Here is a 17,889-nt window from a genome sequence, read left to right on the forward strand (position 1 = left end):
AACCTGCCCAGCTTCCCCTCCTGTGTGCAAAAACAGCTGCGGAGATTGGTTTTAATTAGCAGGTCTCATCAGGCTCATTTATTAAGACAAAACCTTATAAAAAATGACATAGGATCTATGTGTGTAAGCAGAGCTCAGATAGCAGCCTTAGAATCAGAAAAAATGACACCATGAATATTCAGTTCTTTACCAGACATCCCATTTCCTCCCAGAACCAGACAGAACCCCCCAGTTTAGCTGTCCAGTTTAGCTCCCTCACCTCTGTGTGCACAAACCCAGTCCAACTCAGCCACCACAATTGCTTCAGCAACTGAATTAAGCTCTCTGAAGGGTCAGCAACTGAATTATGTTCTCCTTTTCCTCTGCTGAAGCTCTCCCTGCCTAATGGCAGATCAATAAAGCTCAGCCTGTTCTGCTTTTCCCTGAGTCATTCTGATGTGACACTGCCCTGCAGCCACATCATGCACTGCTGGGAAGAGGAAATAACAGCCAACAAACCAAACAAGTCACCAAACTCTCCAAGGAAAAACCACATTGTTTAATGTGCTCATCCAGCATCTGATCATTTCTGAGTTTTAACCTTCTGTATCACTACAGAAAGCATTTTTCTGCCAGTCACAGGAAACTTTTCTGCATGGATATTTGACATCACCTTAAAAAAAAGGATTTATTTGTCTCCTGGAAAAAGTCCTCAGGGCACTCCACAGAGTTTTCTGGCAGCAGAACTGGAGTACAACAGACAAATCACGTCCAAACAATCCCTTTGTAAGAGTGGGCACCGCAGCCTGCTCAGAGAAGCAGCATTGTGGGGCCTTTCTGAAACACTTGCACTGAAAGCCCTGAGACAGAGAAGGCTCCTCAGGAATCAAATTCCCTGAAGCTTCCTCACCAACCACAACTCAGTCCAGCTCCCTCATCTTCAGAATTCAAGTTTCTCACGCATGAAAAGCTTTTTGTACGCGTGAGAAAAAGGTCTGCCCACTCCTCTGCCCCAAACTGCCTTCTGGAATAGCTGCTTCAGCTTGAGCTGGATCAAGTTTCAGAGACCACGGGTCAGTCTGAAAGGACAACTGCTAAGACAGTTATTTTGGTAAATCATTAATAAACCAAACTGCAGGGTCCAACTCCTGAGAGCATAAATCTGCCAAGATGAATCCCACACCAGTCAGGCTTGCTTGCACCAGTGCCTTGCTTCCCATTTTCCACATTTTCCATTTCCCTACCCCTAAAGCAGGACAACAGCAGTGTTATTTCAGGGCTGTAGAAACAAAATGTCAGTGATTAAGTTCAGTACTTCATCTGTGATTTGCTCTGTTCCTTTTTATCCCTTTCAGCCAAATTCTACACACACAGGGACACATTTAAAAAGAGAATCAGGGAGCAGGGAGGTGGGGCAAAAATAATGAACTTTTCTGCACTAGGATACTCTTCTCTGTGCTGAAGAAGGTCAGGGAAGTGGAATGGTGAAGCATGAAAAGAGAAGACTCACTGGGGGAAAGGGTTCTGGGTACAGGAGGTTCTGCCTCCAGAAAGAACATGAAACTCATTCCTGTTCCTTGGCAAATCACCAGCACATTCAGACTGAAAACCCCCAGCAGGAAGAGTTTCAAAGCTTCCTTAAGAGCTGCTGAGCAGGGAATAAGTCAATCATTATTCAGAAAGGCTCTTGGAGACACGAGGCTTTAGTTCTTCCCTCAGAGAATGTGCCTTGCAGCCAGAAGGACACGACGTCCTCTATTCCCCAGGGACAAAAAGCTGACCTTGCTGAGCCACTGGTCCCCACTCAGAGGAGCTGAGAGCGTCAGGCAGAACATTCGTGCCATCTGCAGGGACTGACAGAGCCACAAACTGTGCCAGGCCAGCCCTGCATCTTCCACTTGGAGCAGGGACACAATCCCTGGATGGTTTGGGTTGGAAGGGACCTCAAAGCCCATCTCCTTCTACCCCCTGCCACAGGCAGCGACACCTTCCACTGTCCCAGGGTGCTCCAACCCCAAATGCAACCTGGACTTGGACACTTCCAGGGATGGGAAATCCTGTCTCACGCCCTGGTACACCCTGGTACAAAAATATTCTATCCCCTGTAGTCAGCAGTGGATTAAGGAATATAAGCTGAGAAAAGCTTTTCCTAACTGTGATTTCAGTCTGATCTACAAGCTTAGGGATTAAATGACCAAGGCAGTGCATTCCAAGCTATAAATCAAACAAAAGCTAAAATAAATCAAACAAAATACCTAAGAATCAGTGTAATTCTGCCTCATAAACCTGATTTTACAGCTTACATCCAAAATCTCAAGTGAGTGACACAGGTTTCAAACCAGCAGAGCCAGCCATCGGTACCAAGAGGAGACACAAGAGCTCTCTGACCTGTGACAGGGTCATTTTCCAAGGACATTCGGCTGAAGGCAGGAGTGGCATTGGAGATATCAGACAGTGTGCGACGAGCAATGGCAATGGGGAGTGGTGGCTTGGGGACATCATAACCATCCTCTTCATTCTCTGACTCCTCAGGGCCGTTGCTGGCAGTGGCTGCTGCCAAGTTCCCTTCATCTGGAAGAGGAGGCACATTCTGAGCTCTGGGACTGAGCTGTCTGCCGAGGCAGACTCTGTTCCCCCATTTCCAAACACTGACAGGACACAGAACTAAAGTTTTGCTGCTAAAACCTCACATTTAATGGCAGCACTTTCCAAAAGGGAATATTAAGTTAAAAATACTGGACTATTTAAGTAAAAATACCTGCTTCCTCGAGGACGGCACGGGAAAAACCCGATTTCCCCCGGAGTACGGCATGGGGGAAAGCCCGGACTGGACTTTTCCAGAGTACGGAATGGATTCGGTTGGGGGCAAAACCCGGACTGGATTTCTCCCGGAGTATTGAACGAATTCGGTCGGGGGCAAAACCCGGACTGGATTTCTCCCAGGCGTACAGAATGGATTCAGCTAGAGGGAAAACCCGGACTGGATTTTCCCCGGTGTACAGAATGGATTCAGGGGAAAAAACTGATTTTTCTGGAGTATGGACTGGGAATACTTTAAAATGCATGCACAGACTCACATTTCCACATCCACCCCAGCTTTTTTAACAACGAAACCAAATGTTATTCCTTTAATTCAGCCTAAAATGCTGTTCCACTGGCACCAGCAATTCACTGTACCCCAGTTCCTCAGCTGTCTTTTAGCCACACCCACTCACCAGAAGTGCTGACAGCCTCGAAAGCAGAGGATGCTGCTTGGGAGCGAATGTTGTACATTGCTTCATACATGGAGCCCTCGGGCTGCTGGTCACAGTCCAAAACTCTGAGGGAGAGAACACATTCCCCTTCACACAGGTGACAGCGGCCACCACCTCCACCCTGTCTCTGTGACAGAGCTTGTGCACAGATTCTTGTTTGAAAGTGAAATCACCACTGCTCTGTGAAATATTTGTTCTGGAAAATGCTCTGGTAATGTTTACTGCAGCTTAAAAGAGTTAAAATGATACCATAAAAACCGATACCACCAAAAATTACATTTTAATAAGGGTTTTGAATTTCAGTTGTTTCTGCTCTCAAAAGGTTCCTGGCAAAGAGAGAGGGAAGGAAAGGGATATCTGAGTCCTTTAATACTGCACAAGAGCACCAGTCACATTTCCTTTATTGCTATTTTAGTCAAGATCTGGTGAATATCACTAGGGGAATTCAGAAATCTGAGCAAGCAAAATTCCCACCCTGATGTCCCAAATGTGCTGCCCCAGAGCTGAGAGGAGGAAGTGCAAAACCATCCAGAATCTCACCGTAAACTCTGAGTCATTTCCAAAGGCATTTTGAGCTCTGGTTTTTGCACAGCAGGACCTGGAGGCACCACAGGCAGAGAGGATGGTGACATGTACTCAGTGTCCTCATCGCTCTCAGACTGCTCCCCAGGAGGCAGTTTTGGTACAGGCAGTGGTCTGGAGGCAAGAGAAACAAGATATAAAACATTTACACCAAATCTAATTAATATCAAGGTGCCCTTGAAAATCCACAGTCACCTCACAGCAAGTCTGTCTAAAGAGATAATTTGGTTTTCAGGAAGCAGCCCCCAAGGTCACACTGGCACAAGGTCATTGTCTCAGTTACAAGGTAAAATGTAAACAAAAGTATGCACTCCATCACCAGCTGTTAAAACTGGGTGGGGCAATGTTTCTTATCTCTTCCATGACTCATCCCTGATAACACCCTCACCACTTGACCCATGGAATGACATCATCCCATTGTGAGAGGCTCCACCAAGGGGGAGGGGCCAAGCATTCCCACCTGGATATAATCTGGGGTTTGGAACAGCACACTCAGCCCTTACCTACTGGATTCCCAGAGGATAAGAGCTACACCTCCGGACCTTCTACAGGATCACAGCTTCAACAGGACCGTTTCATCTGGACTGCTACCACCAACCTGCCTGACAGGGTGTCAGGTTGTGTGCTGCCTCTGTCAGTGTTCTTGTACTATTGCATTTATTTTAATTTTCCTATTAATTTATGCCATCTTCCACTGGTTTGTTTTCAAATTAGTACAGTCGTGATGCAAAAGGAAGTGATGATATCATGCACTTTTACATCACATAAAGCCCCACTCAAAAGTGAATTCAATAAAGAGCTGATGGCATCTGGAGCCTGATTCCTACTGCCACAGCCCAAGGGAACTCCCACCTCTCCCCACAGCTCTTTGGGATGCTGATTTCAGCTGCCTTCTCTTAAACTGTGTGTTTTGAATCAGTCAGAGTTTAAGACTGAAAGAGTTGTGTCAGTTCTGTCCCTGGCACCAGCACCCTGCAATTCCCACTCTGTAAGTTAGAAAAAAATCCCAGCAGACCTGGCAGCTAAGGAGTAGATGGCACTGGCAGATGAGGAGGGTTTGATTTTGGGGTGTTCACACTCTGAGCTTGCTGCTGGACCACTGTTGGAGCTCTGGAAGACAAAATTCCAAAGCAGGAATCAGAAACACCACAGGTCCCAGTGTAGCTGCAAAGCCATTCATTGAACAGCCTCTGTGGGAATGAAGCATCCTCATTTATTCCACAGCATTTGCTAACACCCCAGAAATCTAGGAATTCTCTGACAGCCTTCCCTCAGTGAAGACACTGCAGGGGTTTTCCCACAGGAAGAACTTCACAGGTTTTGAGATTTCAGTGGCCTTGGCAAATTCAGCTGAAACAGGCCAAGTTGGGAGCCAAGAGGAAAAGGATGCAGACAAGCACACACATTTGGAGACAGGATGACAACCGTGCACGTGCCACTTTCTTAGAAAATCTGGCTAAAAATGTGGTGGATTTCAATTGTAGCGAGCTGGAAGCATTAAAAGGAAAAATTAAGAAAATAGAATCAAGGAAAGCAAAACTGCCTGCAATTTCTTTTAGAAAACAAAATGTTGGACTACTCAGTACACTGGTAACAGTGTCCTGAACATGAATAGACCCAAATTTAACTCAGGTTTTACCCTGTCAAACTCATCACAGCTGATGTGTGTAGGTTTCTCAGGGCTGAAAATTGAGCAGAGTCAATCAGAGTTTTTTAGATAACAACAGAAAAGAGTCTCAGCTTTTCAACACTGAAAGGTGAACACTGAAAGGTGAACAATGATCAGGCAATTGTGGCTCATGACTGCTGAAACTGCGATTTCAACCTTGCTCCCAAGAGGAATGAAAGCACGTCCCGTGCCTGGCATCCACCAGCTTCTTTCCATCTCTCCCTTGACAAAATCCCACTCCTCAGTGTGATAAGAAGGTGCTTTTCTCCCAGATTACCTCCAGCCCCCCCAGACCTACTCACCCCCGGGTTGTCCAAGCTGAGCGTGCTCCCAAGCCGGAGGCTCTCAGCTCTGGATTCCATCTGGGAGGGCAGGGAGAAGGGAAGCGAGTGCCGGTTGGACAGTTCTCTCCCAGCCCACACATCCCCGGGGCTCACAGCTGCCGCCGGGGCTTTGGGGATGGGCCTGGCTGGCCACAGGTCACCCTGGCGGTTGGAGGGCAGCGGGGGTGGCTTGTCCCTGGCAGGACAGTCCCCCGGGGTGCAGGGCAGGGGCCGGCGCTGCGGGCGCCCCTCGGTGCCCAGGGAGTGCGGCCGGTCCGGAGGCGGCGGTGGAGGGAGGTCCCGGAGCGTGGGTGGGATTGGCAGAGGTTTGTCCTTGTGCAGAGCACCAGGTGCGGCCTGCAGGGCACAGGAATGGAAAATATTGCTTAACAAAGGCAGCCCAGCCAGAAAAGATAAACAGGTGGGAGCAGAAGGGAGAGTTTCGGGGTGGTTTTATGTGTTTTTACAAGGAATTATCTCTGAGGATGTGGAGATATCTCCACACCTTCCGTACAGGCTTGAGGAGATAACAGGAACTACGTGCACTCCAGCCAGGCACTGAACACCCCAGATTATTCTTCTTGAAGGAAAACATGAGTTTACAGCAGCCTTAGACAAGATTCCAAACAGAGCCCCCCCACTATTTAAAAAAAAGATTCAATTGTGGGTTATTTGTACAAGTTAACATTCATCAGTCAGCAACGAGTATTCACAGAAATAGGTATTTTCTTCTGCTTGAACTTTCCTAATTTCATTATTTCATCCAAACCAGATGAAAAACTGCTGCTGCATCTCAAGAACCATTAACTTAATGCCACCAAGATCATCCTACTGCCTTCTGCTGATCAATCAGAAAGCCAGTTAATTTCTCCCAGTCACACACATTGAATTCCTTCCTTCATTTTCTATCTAAAACAATGCTTGATGTAAAAATGAGTGCAGGAAAGTTGGGAGAGAAATATGATACCTTCTGTCTTAGCTAGAACAAAATACAAGGAAAATCCAAAGGCTACAGGGAGCAGGGATTGAGGCTGAAAACCAGGGAATATGATGGTAGTAACAATAATTTGGTAGTTCAGGATGCCAGTCACTCTAAGGGAGGCCGGACTGAAAAGGAAGAAAGTACTTGGGGACATCACAGAGAACACGTTGGGGTCACCAGATTGTTGTGCTCCCTGCCTGCCCCACCCAAATCACAGCTGAAGGGGAGAGGAGCATGTCTGACCTTGGAAGTGGTGCCAGGGCTGGAGGCCCCGGGGGGGTTGGCCACTCGCTGCTGCAGCAGGTCCAGGCGAGGGGGCACGGGAGGGAGGGCGGCCTGAGGAGCCACCGAGAACGGCGAGGGAGGACGCTCCACCTGACAGGGGACAAGGGCACAGTCAGCACACGGCTCAACCCACAGAATTCCTGTCCTCTGGAGAGGCTTTCCAGCTGTCTGGCTGCAATATTGGTGATAAATTGCTCTGTGAGTAACAGCCATCCTCCAGGAATGCAGCCAGTTCCCAGCACTGCAGCACTCGGAGCAATCCTTGAGGAATGGGCTTAGCTGTGAGACACCACCGCAAATGCACACCTGGAAACACCAACCAAGCTGTTCTGAGGGAGTAACAAATCTGCCTCAGTGGGCCCTGAGCAGGGAAAAGCTGATTTTCAACACCAGAGGGCACGATCTGCTGCAAACCTTCCTGTCCCTGTGCAAACTGCCTCGACTACAGAGCACTGATGTGCACCAGACCCTCCAGTTTTGTCCCTGGAAAGCTGGTTTTCCACTTAACAAAGCAGAACAGTGCCTGTTCTTCTCTTTAGTTTCTCTTTTTTACAATCTAAGCTAGTGCTTTTTAATTTTGAAAAGCTTCATGCATGTTTGAGCTCACTAAAGCAAACAGAGTATCAACATTGACAGGATGTCACACCAAGGAAATTGCTTTTCTTCCCCAAAATATGTATATAAAACCCTCCAGGAATAGTGTTTACTGATTAGTAAACTATTTACACAGTGGAAAATGAAGGGAAATAAGACTCTAGGTAAACCAGAGGAGAAGATTCTTTCTGAAATGCAGCTTATTTTAGTTGGTTCAGCTATTAAAAATTAGCCAAATTCAAACCCACTTCTTTATCCAGGAAAACAATGCAAGAGCAGCAATCAGATTTTGATATGAAAAATGAAAATGAAATGAAAAAACCACGCAGGGATCCACAAAGAACACCTGTCTTGTACACAGCTCCTGGAGGGAAGCAGCACTAAAGGCAGAGTTATCACACCTTTATTAGACAAATTTATCAGCCACCATATGAAAAGATGACAGCCAAATTGAGTTCCTCAGCAGAACAGCCTGCCCTCTACCTTGTTATTCATCAGGACCTTGGGAAGGCTGTACCTGCCTGGCTGGATCCACCACTGGGGAAAAATGGACGGATTTTTGCTGATCTGGGTGAAATCTGGCTAGGAAATCAAAACCTAACACACAGAGGAGTGTTCCAAAGCCAGGTCTTCCAGCAGGTCAGGCCAGCTGTTTCACCCCTCTAGGGATTCCTCCAAGACAACACACAAAAGATCAAAAGCTTCAAAGTGTGATCCCAAACTGACAGTGTGAAGTGAGCTCACAAAACTGGACCTAAACCTCTGTTTTCCTTTTCTGTTACAAGGTCTGGGGACCGTCACAAGCACAAATCATTAAGAGAAAACTGCTGGAGAAAAGGCACTGCCACATTAATCAGCACCACCTTACTTTGGTACCAGCGAGTTCTTTCATCATGAAGAGGGAATCATCAGCTTTGTCATCGTCGTCGTCGTCATAATTGGGAGAGGGGGTTCCTTCTGCCCCTTGCCTGGACAATCCTCCTCCTCCTCTGGGATCAAACGGATCCACCACGATTGGCTCCGTGCCTTTGATCTCACAGCGGCAGAAGGGACAACCTTGGCCTTCTGATTCCTGCAGGGGCCAGAAGAGATCTGTCACAGCAGCCTTTGGGGTGCACAAATTATCACCTGCTTCATAAACAATCGGCTTTTAACCTGCTTTTTGGCAGGTAGCTTTCAGCTGAGAGGAAGACAAAGGCAAACTGGGCTACAAATACAGAATATTTTCTCCTTGAAGTAGAAAATCAGCTTTTTAGCCAGTTCTCACAGTTTATGTCTGTTCCATATTAAGAGATCAGGCATCTAAACAGCTTCTGATGCAGTGACATTATGAGCTCAATGTTTCTGCTGCCTTCTCTCCACACCTGAACAGTTCTGAGAAGAGAATATATCTGTAAAAGAGCAGGCAGCTGCCCTCAGAGGGATAAAAGAAGAGGCCAAGGCTCACCTGCCAAGCTGTGAGACAGGAGGTGCACATCAGGTGCCCACAAGGTTCGATCTTCACGTCCTTGTCGTTCTCAGCACAGATTTTACACAGTTGGAACGTGGAGCCCATCTCGCAGTACAGCTCATATTGTTCCTGAGGGAAAGACAGCATAAAATCACAGGGAGAACAGAAGTCTGCAAAGATTTCACTGTAATTCCATGTGCTAGATGCATCTGTCAAGCTCTGAAAAAAGTAGAGTTCAAATTATCCACAATTTCCAGTTAAGTGTCCCACGAAAAGCAGGGTTCAAGACATGTTGAATGGCACAAAAACATCAATATTTGGCAGAATATTCTAAAAATAACCCCCTAAAATCTGTCTGTGCAATCTCCTCTGCCGTTCCCTATCATGAAAGATTTCTGTAGTTCCTCTAAAATACTGCAGCCTTAAAAACAAGTCTTGGGAATACCAAGTTTGGCAGAGTTGTATGAACAGCTAAGGAGGGTGGGAATTAGGGAGAAAGGCAGAGAGTTTGATGGGATGGAATATTTCACTCACCTGTGTAACTTTAATGTGGTCCTGAGGTGTGGGCTCACACAAGCCAGTCAAGTCAGGATTCTGATTCCGGCCGTCGGGAAATAAATAACTGGAAGCAGTTGGGAAAAAAATATCTCTATATGTGCATGAGCACACATGTATACACACACACACATAGATATAAGGCTTCTTTTGGGGGTGGCAACGAAGAAAGAATGAAGGGGAGAAGCAAGGGGTGGGAATTCAAGGTATTCTGAATTCTAAAGTTTTGGAAGAATTTTACGATTGGACCAAAATCAAACATATTATTCTTGAAAGTATTGGTTCAAATTAAGGGCTTGACAAAACAAGGGATTTATGAGAAGGGAAACACTGCTGCACATTTATCATCTGCTACTGCCCAGCTCTTCAGTGCAAAGACAGCTGTCAGTAATTCTTGAGTGCCAAAATAGTTCAGCAATGAGTTATTCCACTGACAGCAATGGGACTATTCAAGATTTAACTGCTTTGTTGAATCAAGGTCTTAATTTTTATCAAGTTACTTACAAGCCTTCCCTGAAGCCATCAATCAGTGCTTGGAAAAGAGGTTTGTTGTGGGGGATTGTCTGGAGAATGTTCCCATCTGCAGTGACATAGCCAATGGCCCACTGACCCAGGCGGGTACAGCTCAATCGGAAAATGTAACTAAAAACACACAAAGGAAAGGAAACCTCAGTGTGGAACAGGCAGAAAAGATTAAATGACATGTAGGCAGCCTTTGTCTGGCCATATCAAGACAGCAAATAAAAATTAGTAGGAATGACTTGATGATTTGTACCAGCTTTCCTCAACTGATCCCAGGCAGTTCAAAGGGAAACTTTGCAATACCATACAAAACGAGAAAAGAATCCAAGCACTGGCCTCCAGGTGAAATGAAACCCAGAATCCAGAGCAAGAGAAGTTAATATCCTTAAAATCATTTGTTCCAAATTAACTTTCAACAAGCCAACAACAAACAGACTACAGGAGGTTTTCATGTTTAAAAGCAGCCCAGAAGTAAACACATAACCTCCAGAAAGGACCACAGAGAATCTGTCAGCCCTGCTGCAATCAGTGGTGTCAGGAAGAAGCTCCCAGCAGGGCCCTGCTGGCTGAGCTCTCTCTCACCTGCCAGGTTTGTGAATGAATTTCTGCAGCCGGGCCTTCACCTCGTCATAGGTGAGGAATGCCATATACCCAGGGTGAGTCACTGCCAGGCTGTTCCAGTTCCTCAGCAAAGATGACCAGGGCTGCAGCAGCAACAAAGAAACAAATTAACCACACACTTCTGAAAAGGGTCAATATTCCTGAATCAAAGGGTTCTTCAGTTAGAGAAACATTTTCTATTCCATCACAAATCCAGTAGAGAGACCAAAACACTCATTCCCATGCAGCACTTGGCATTGGAGTTCGTCACTTGCTGGGGATAAAATCATCACCTAAGACAGACCTTAATCAAACCTCCTTTAATAAATACTAAAGGAGAAGTCACTGAGGTCACAGCTCCAGAATAGCCATCAATTGTGCTGCTTCTGCAGAGAAAATGACTCATTCCCCAGACAGGGATGAAGGCAGGAGTTTAATGAGATTATGCACAGGCCCAGGAACCATGACAGGTCTGCTCTCCAACACCGACTTCCTGCACAGCCTCGGGACAGTGACCTCCCCTGTGTGTCTCAGTTCCACTGTCAGTAACTTGTGACTATTCCTCATCAACCTAACCTCACCAGGGTGTGGCAAGGCTGATCTCAGACCTGAATAAAGAAACCAGCACATACATCTCAAATATTCTTTCAAATGATGCCCCAAAAGTCATAACAATCGTTTGAAAGCTCTCGACCCTGAGAAGGGCTTGGGTGTCTAAATCTCACCTGATTTTTCCAAGTTTTTAAACTGGTCTACAAGAAAATACCAGCACTCCCTAAGAACTCTGCTTCCCCTGGCATCTGCAGTAGCTCTTGACTTGTTCTTTATGTATGACAGTTGGAAAAAGTGCTGAATGAGATCAGCTACATTGCAACACCAAACATGGGAATTCTTCATCTAGACATATCTTAATTACAGCCCACCCTATCACATGGGAAAAGGCAAGTCAGAGCCAAAGAAGTAAGTGATTGTTCTTGTAAATACCCAATTGTACCACCAGAAGCTGTGTTTTTGAATTTAGCAGTACTAGAGACTGTGGGGAAGAATTTTACCTACTATTAATATCACTTCAGTGATACAGAGATTTCTCACACACACAGACACGACCACAACATCCTGGCTGGGTCAGTTCAAAAGATAGAAAGCCCAAATTCTCATGCTTGAGCTCCATCCTGAACAACCCCCATGGAAAATAAATCTGACAATAAAGAAAGGGACAAGAGAGGACAGAGTGATAAACTAAGCTTCGCATTTCCTGGCTTGCAGAAGCTGTGTCAGAACTTCAGTCTCAAAGTGACCTTTGAAAGGGAAAACCTGATTCATGGCAGGATGCTGAATGTGCCTGGGAGTTGCAGTGTATATTTAGGGAATCTTTTATCCTACAGCCAGAAATATTACCTGCTTTTACTGCAATGTGGGGTCTTAAGTATTACTGTTTAAGGGATGGAGGGCAAGACAATCAAATCTCATACAGTATAAATAATGTGTGTAAAATATTGGCCTGGAAAAAAGAGTTTAACCTGAGGCACTGAGACACCCTAAGTGATTCTCCTTCCTCAATTCTTACCTGGAAGAGCCGTGTGAAGATGTCAAACTCAAATACTGAAATGTAGTCATTGCACGTCAGGTCGATGGTTGACTTCAGGGCCATGGCCTCCAGCCCTGAGCTGATGGGATGCACCTCGTGCAGGGCCTGGCGGAAGCTTTTCCAAGGAACAATGGTCCTGGGGAAAACCAGGGAATGGGATATGGCTGAGGACCCCCACCATGTGCACACCTACACATTGTTTTTGTGAGTATCCACGTTGTGACGACAGAACAGAGAAAAATCAAAAACACCCACGAGAGATTTATTCATGTTACACAAACACAGATTTCTTGGGACAGCAGGAAATCAGCAGACAAATGAACTTAAGACAATCTTCTCTGTACATGCAAAAATTTGGATTTAGAAATCCCCCTCTGCTTTCTCCTTTCCCTCTTTTTGCAGTCCTATCACAGCATCACCTGATAATAATTTCATGATGTTGCAGCTGGTGGAGGAGTTAAATCTAGATGGTTAAAAAATAAAGCTGCAAACAACTGTCTAAAGAAGGATTAACTGGAGAAGGAAGATAATCAGAAGCCAAAACACAAGCTTCTGTTTAAAGGAATATTTTCCTTCTTTTAATATATCAAGTGGAAAAGAAGCATAGAAAGAAAATGCCTCACTTCAGACAACTGTGCTATTCATGAGTAAATATATTACAGCTTTTTGTTCTGACAGCTACTAATTAAACTCTTTAGGTGAAGTACCTCAGTTCCCTCAGTTTGAAAGCAGTACCCAATCCATTAACTTTAATCCCCAAACACTGCTGTGAACACCTCCATGGCTCATTTAGTCAGCGTTTCATTAGATAGAGAAATTAAACCTGACATTTCAGCAGTCTGCACACAAAGATTGTTGCATTTCCCTTTCCCCCTCACTCTTAGCAAAGTCATTTTGCAAACAGAAATTCAAAGAAGAGAGGTGAGTAAATGATTGGAAAGACTAATTGGAGGGAAGATGAAAAGAATATAATAGAATGGCTTAGCTAAAGAACAACCCATGTTGGGGGCATGGTAACCTTTAGAAGAAGAAAGGATTATTTTGCATAGCTTGTAGAGCTTACTTACAAGTTACAGAATTAAATCAAGGAGAGGAAAATTTAAGCTGAATAATCAAGGGAAACACTGTGACAATACAAGAGTCTCCTGGGGAAAGTGGGGAAAGACTCACCACTTGACACATTTAAAACCATACAGGACAAAAACTGGGAAATTTGAAGTATGAATAATTCCTTACCTCACCCCAGAGAAGGACAAATGACCAGTAGGTCTCTTCCATCATTTATTTTAACCTGACCAAGCCCTTTGTGGATGGCCAAACAGACTTCTTAAAAAACACTGCATGCAATTTGCTCCCACACTTCTATTTTTAAGATGAGTTAGGAACTTACTTTTCACCAAAAGCCTTTCTCCAAAATTCTGCAGCATCTGCCTTGGTGATCCGGAATGTGTCTCCCTGGAAGAGGCCACTGGGGAAAATGCCTTTGAGTTCTGCTAGCATGTGGCTGAATATCAGGGACAGCTTGGTCAGGTTCCTCCTGCAAAGGACCATAAAAACAATCGTTTTTCAGAAAAAGATAGAGTTTATCACTCTGAACAAAGCAGAACCAGTGGTTATTGCAATTTAAGAATGATCCCAACATGCAAAACTCTTATTTGGGGCTCTCTTTCAAGTGTTTCCCCAGCATTCAGAACATCCAGAACACGGGAATTACCAGCAAGGTCTGTGTTTGTCAAGACATTTTCCACAATGACAAACTCTGTACAATCTCTTTAAGGTGGGCAGGCTATTTCCAAGGCAAAAATCCTCCCGTGGAAAAACACATTCACAGAAACTGCAAAACCAATATTCAGACCTCACCTACTGAGTATTGAAGACAAAACCTCATCAGCTCTCTTTGGTCTTGGGTCTGAAAATTCCTTTTGAGAGCACATAGAACTACTCCTGCGCCCCAGACAATGGAAGCTGAATGTCTTCCCAGGTCTCCAGAGGCTCCCAACACAATAGATTTGCTCAGGGAATGTCTAACTGATAATAACAGGCCCAAGCTCCCAAAGGAATGCAAAAACACCTGCAGGTTTTTCCTAAAATGGTAATAACTTCCACACAAAAGCTTCATGGTCAGGGCTCTCAAACATTTCGTGTTTAATGATCCAATCTGAATTACAGCTGGTACCCCAAGTCCCTTCTCTGCCTGATGACACTCAGGTATCAGGAGTGCTCTATCCCTCAGCACATGCCCTTTTTTAAGCTGGAGCAGGAAAGCTGCAGAAGAGAATAGATATTCTCTGCTATTCTGTTCACCAGAGGCACTTCTTTCTCTCACTCCTTTATCCAAATAAAGGATGCCTCTCTTCTCCTCCACTCCATCGCTAGGAAAACTTCCTGAAGAGACAGGGCTATTTCTAGGCCAGAGGGTTTTTTCACCCCCACATCACGTGCTTGAAGGTAAAAGAAGGAACTGGCATCATGTGGGAAAGAACAACTTGTGAGCTCTGCCCAACACAGCAGAGCTGATCAGAAAACTGCATCCACCACCCAGGCATTGCACAGGCTCACTTATGGCACTGATTATTTAAACACTGAACCACAGAGGGGGAGCACAGAACATCCCCAGTCACGTTGTATTTTCTCATTTTCCCATCTTTCTCCCCGAGTTTGCTGCTGTTGCAGAAGACACCTGTTTTTGGCAGCAAACTCTGCTCCCCCAGGCTCCAGCCTTTCACCAATTTTGGTTCCTACCCACTTCATCTTTGATGTTTTTCCAGATACCACTTGCTCCAGACATGCTATTGCTGCTTGAAGGACTTACCCTGCTAATGTGCCTGATTGCAGAACTGACCTCCAGCCTTTCAGCAAAAATTCCCTGGACATTTGGGACATTTTTCCACATTTTCACAGAGTCTAAACTCAACTGGAAGTAACCCTACTGTTTGACATATATTCCTGTATTTACTCAGCCCCACACGAGCCCTTTCTCCATACTCTGACACAGACTGGGTAGATGAGAAGGGCCCAAAACTCTACATCATCTCTGACAGCAGTTCTCTCTTACCCTTCTTTATACAGCTACATTTTGATTTGCGTGCAGCAGTGAAAGCTGCACAAAGTGTTTATGGAAGGCACCAGCTACACAAAGAATTCTGGTTTTTGTCATTTCATACATGTCCGACCACAGCAGGTGCTTGGGATTAACACAAGGAAAAGCCCCCAGCTGCTCTTCCACGAGCTGTCCCATTCCCCAGCTGTCTCTGGCTGTGCTACACACTCAAAGTGGGTATTTTAAAGCAGTTCTGCAGTTTGCTTTGTGCATCTCCCCACCCTGGTGGCACGTTAAGTAATCCAAAGCTGCGTATTTCTCTTTGCATTTACCAGGGGAAGGCTCCGATTCTGAGCTCGTGGTCCAGGGAAGATGATTAAACTGTAAATTCACACCCAGCTCCCTCCCTCACGGACATTCCCACTGTGTCCCTGCAATGCCTTTGGCTCACAAACACTGGAAAATTGCGAATCAGAGGTGTGAGCTGTGGACTTCTGAAAGTCCTCACTCCCATAAAGTGACAAAAAAAGAGGACAGTTTGTGTTAGCGCAAGAAGAAAAAGCAAACACCATGCTGTTATCAATCATTTAATCCATCTACAATCCGAGCAAAATAAACGGTAATTTTTTAACTGAGTTCATAAAAATGGAGGCTTTAATGAACCTGCTAATGATTTTGTACTCTCCTATTGCTGCCCAGCGCAATGTGGGGAAGTTTGGGTATGACAGACAAGCCTTTGGTGCATTTCTGACCCTGAACAAGTGCATGGTTTAAATAAAACACTGCAAGAAGCCAGGGAATATTCCTGCGTCCAGTTGTTTATCTCTTCTGCCCAAGAGCCTTCTGCCTCAGCTGAGCTCCAGGAAGTGCTTGCACTCAGCTGAGCACATCAGTTAATGAGAGAAGTAAGAACTTCCTCAGGCTTAAGGATGGATAAACAAATAGTTTTACACACACACATTGAAGGACTCCGTTTCCAAAAACATTTCTGAGAGCTGAACATTTTAAATTCTCAAGATTATCATATTTTTGAATAAATATTCAGCTATACTGTAGGTAAACAACAGGAAAAACCACAGGAAGTGAACATAAAGAGAGCGAATTGCAAAATAGTTTGTGTTAGTGGCTTTTACATACAGCAAATAGTTACCAATCCTATGCTAAAAGGGTTTAAATTTTAATGTAAAACAATTTACATATTTGTAAATTTATACAGACCAAATAAACATTTGCAATTCTACAGAATATTTTTATTGGTGTATCAAAGTTTACTGGTGATTTTATTTTTAGTAACATCAGAACTGTTCTTATGGCCATTGCTTCAACTAAACAGATGTGAACGTACTCCCAGAAAAAGGCTCATATATTCAAAGAATATTTAAGTGTCTTAGACGAGAGATTCCCAAACAGTTTGGGCCACAGACCTCCAGCAATGTCCCATGATGGCCCTCTTTCAAAATTTTAGCTACACACAGTAATCCACACAAAACTGTCACCAAGGGCAGCACCAGAGGTTGCCAAGCCCAGTTTGGGAAGCACTGACTGCAGCACCTAAACCCTGCTGCTGGGGAATTTAAACACCTGTCACCCCAGCACTGCTGAAAACGTTACCCAGGGACCACAGGCCACATCAGTGAGCTCTCCCCGGTGTGTGCAGCCAGCTGGAGGCAACACCTGTGCCAGCTTCAAAGCACCAGAGCCTGTTTCTGTTCCGTGGTTACAGCCAGAGTCAGCAACAGCCACAGCCGAGGTGGGATTTCACATCTCTGAGCACTTTCACACGTACGCGCAAAGCTTTCAGTTTATTACGGTCAGAAATAATGAATCAACAAGTGAAAATGTAAAAAGCCCGATATTTTTCCACTGTATACAGTAACCAAGTGTTTCACTCGCGAGGAACACCTGCGGCTCGAGCATGGAGGCACCAGTCCTTGTGCACACAGAGTGAGCTGAGAATTGTTCCCGTAACAAGGCAGCAGCAGCTCCAGAGCCTGCTCAGCTGCAGTCCCTGCTGCCAAACCCTGCTGCCTCAACACCCACCGGGCTCTAAAGACACAACTGCTTTGGGGAACCAAAACCAGCATGAAGCAAGAGCTTCTCCTCAGTTACCCCGTGCCCCGCTGGCTCCCCAAGCCCACAGACGGGTCCCCCCCTCCTTCCTGCTCCGAGCCCCTCCGCTGCGGTTCTGCTCCTTCCTTCCTGCCTCAGGATGGGTCTGCTCCACACATCTGTGTGGAATTCAAGGGGCCGAGGAGGCCCCTCCATGTGCAGCCCCCCATGGCCAGCTCCAGCTGGGGGTTCTGGTGCTGTTGTCTCTCCCCCCAGACCCTCAGCAGATTTTTCTTCCCCAGTTTCCTGGAGAAAAGCGTTTTTCCACCGTATGGGCTCCGTCTTGGAAAGCCATTAAGGGCAGAGGATGGTTTAATCAGAGATGTCTCTCTCAGCCACGCTGACACAATTAGTTAA

At 45.5% G+C, this 17,889-nt stretch overlaps 1 protein-coding gene across 1 annotated transcript in view; it reads right to left on the minus strand.

Moving 5' to 3' along the window:
* CBL (Cbl proto-oncogene) overlaps positions 1–17,889 on the minus strand; it is a 35,397-nt gene that overhangs the window by 4,303 nt on the left and 13,205 nt on the right. Inside the window, exons 3-15 of the mRNA XM_082296969.1 lie at positions 13,774–13,920; positions 12,363–12,519; positions 10,778–10,899; positions 10,178–10,315; positions 9,653–9,740; positions 9,116–9,247; positions 8,537–8,740; positions 7,033–7,164; positions 5,787–6,164; positions 4,831–4,925; positions 3,774–3,929; positions 3,195–3,298; positions 2,368–2,550 (exon numbers count right to left, since the gene is read on the minus strand). Coding sequence (XP_082153095.1) covers positions 2,368–2,550; positions 3,195–3,298; positions 3,774–3,929; positions 4,831–4,925; positions 5,787–6,164; positions 7,033–7,164; positions 8,537–8,740; positions 9,116–9,247; positions 9,653–9,740; positions 10,178–10,315; positions 10,778–10,899; positions 12,363–12,519; positions 13,774–13,920 — 2,036 coding nt within the window. The remainder of the gene's footprint in view (positions 1–2,367; positions 2,551–3,194; positions 3,299–3,773; positions 3,930–4,830; positions 4,926–5,786; positions 6,165–7,032; positions 7,165–8,536; positions 8,741–9,115; positions 9,248–9,652; positions 9,741–10,177; positions 10,316–10,777; positions 10,900–12,362; positions 12,520–13,773; positions 13,921–17,889) is intronic.

Source organism: Coloeus monedula, assembly GCF_965178545.1.
Source record: "Coloeus monedula genome assembly, chromosome: 25".
In the NCBI taxonomy this organism is placed as follows: Eukaryota; Metazoa; Chordata; class Aves; order Passeriformes; family Corvidae; genus Coloeus; species Coloeus monedula.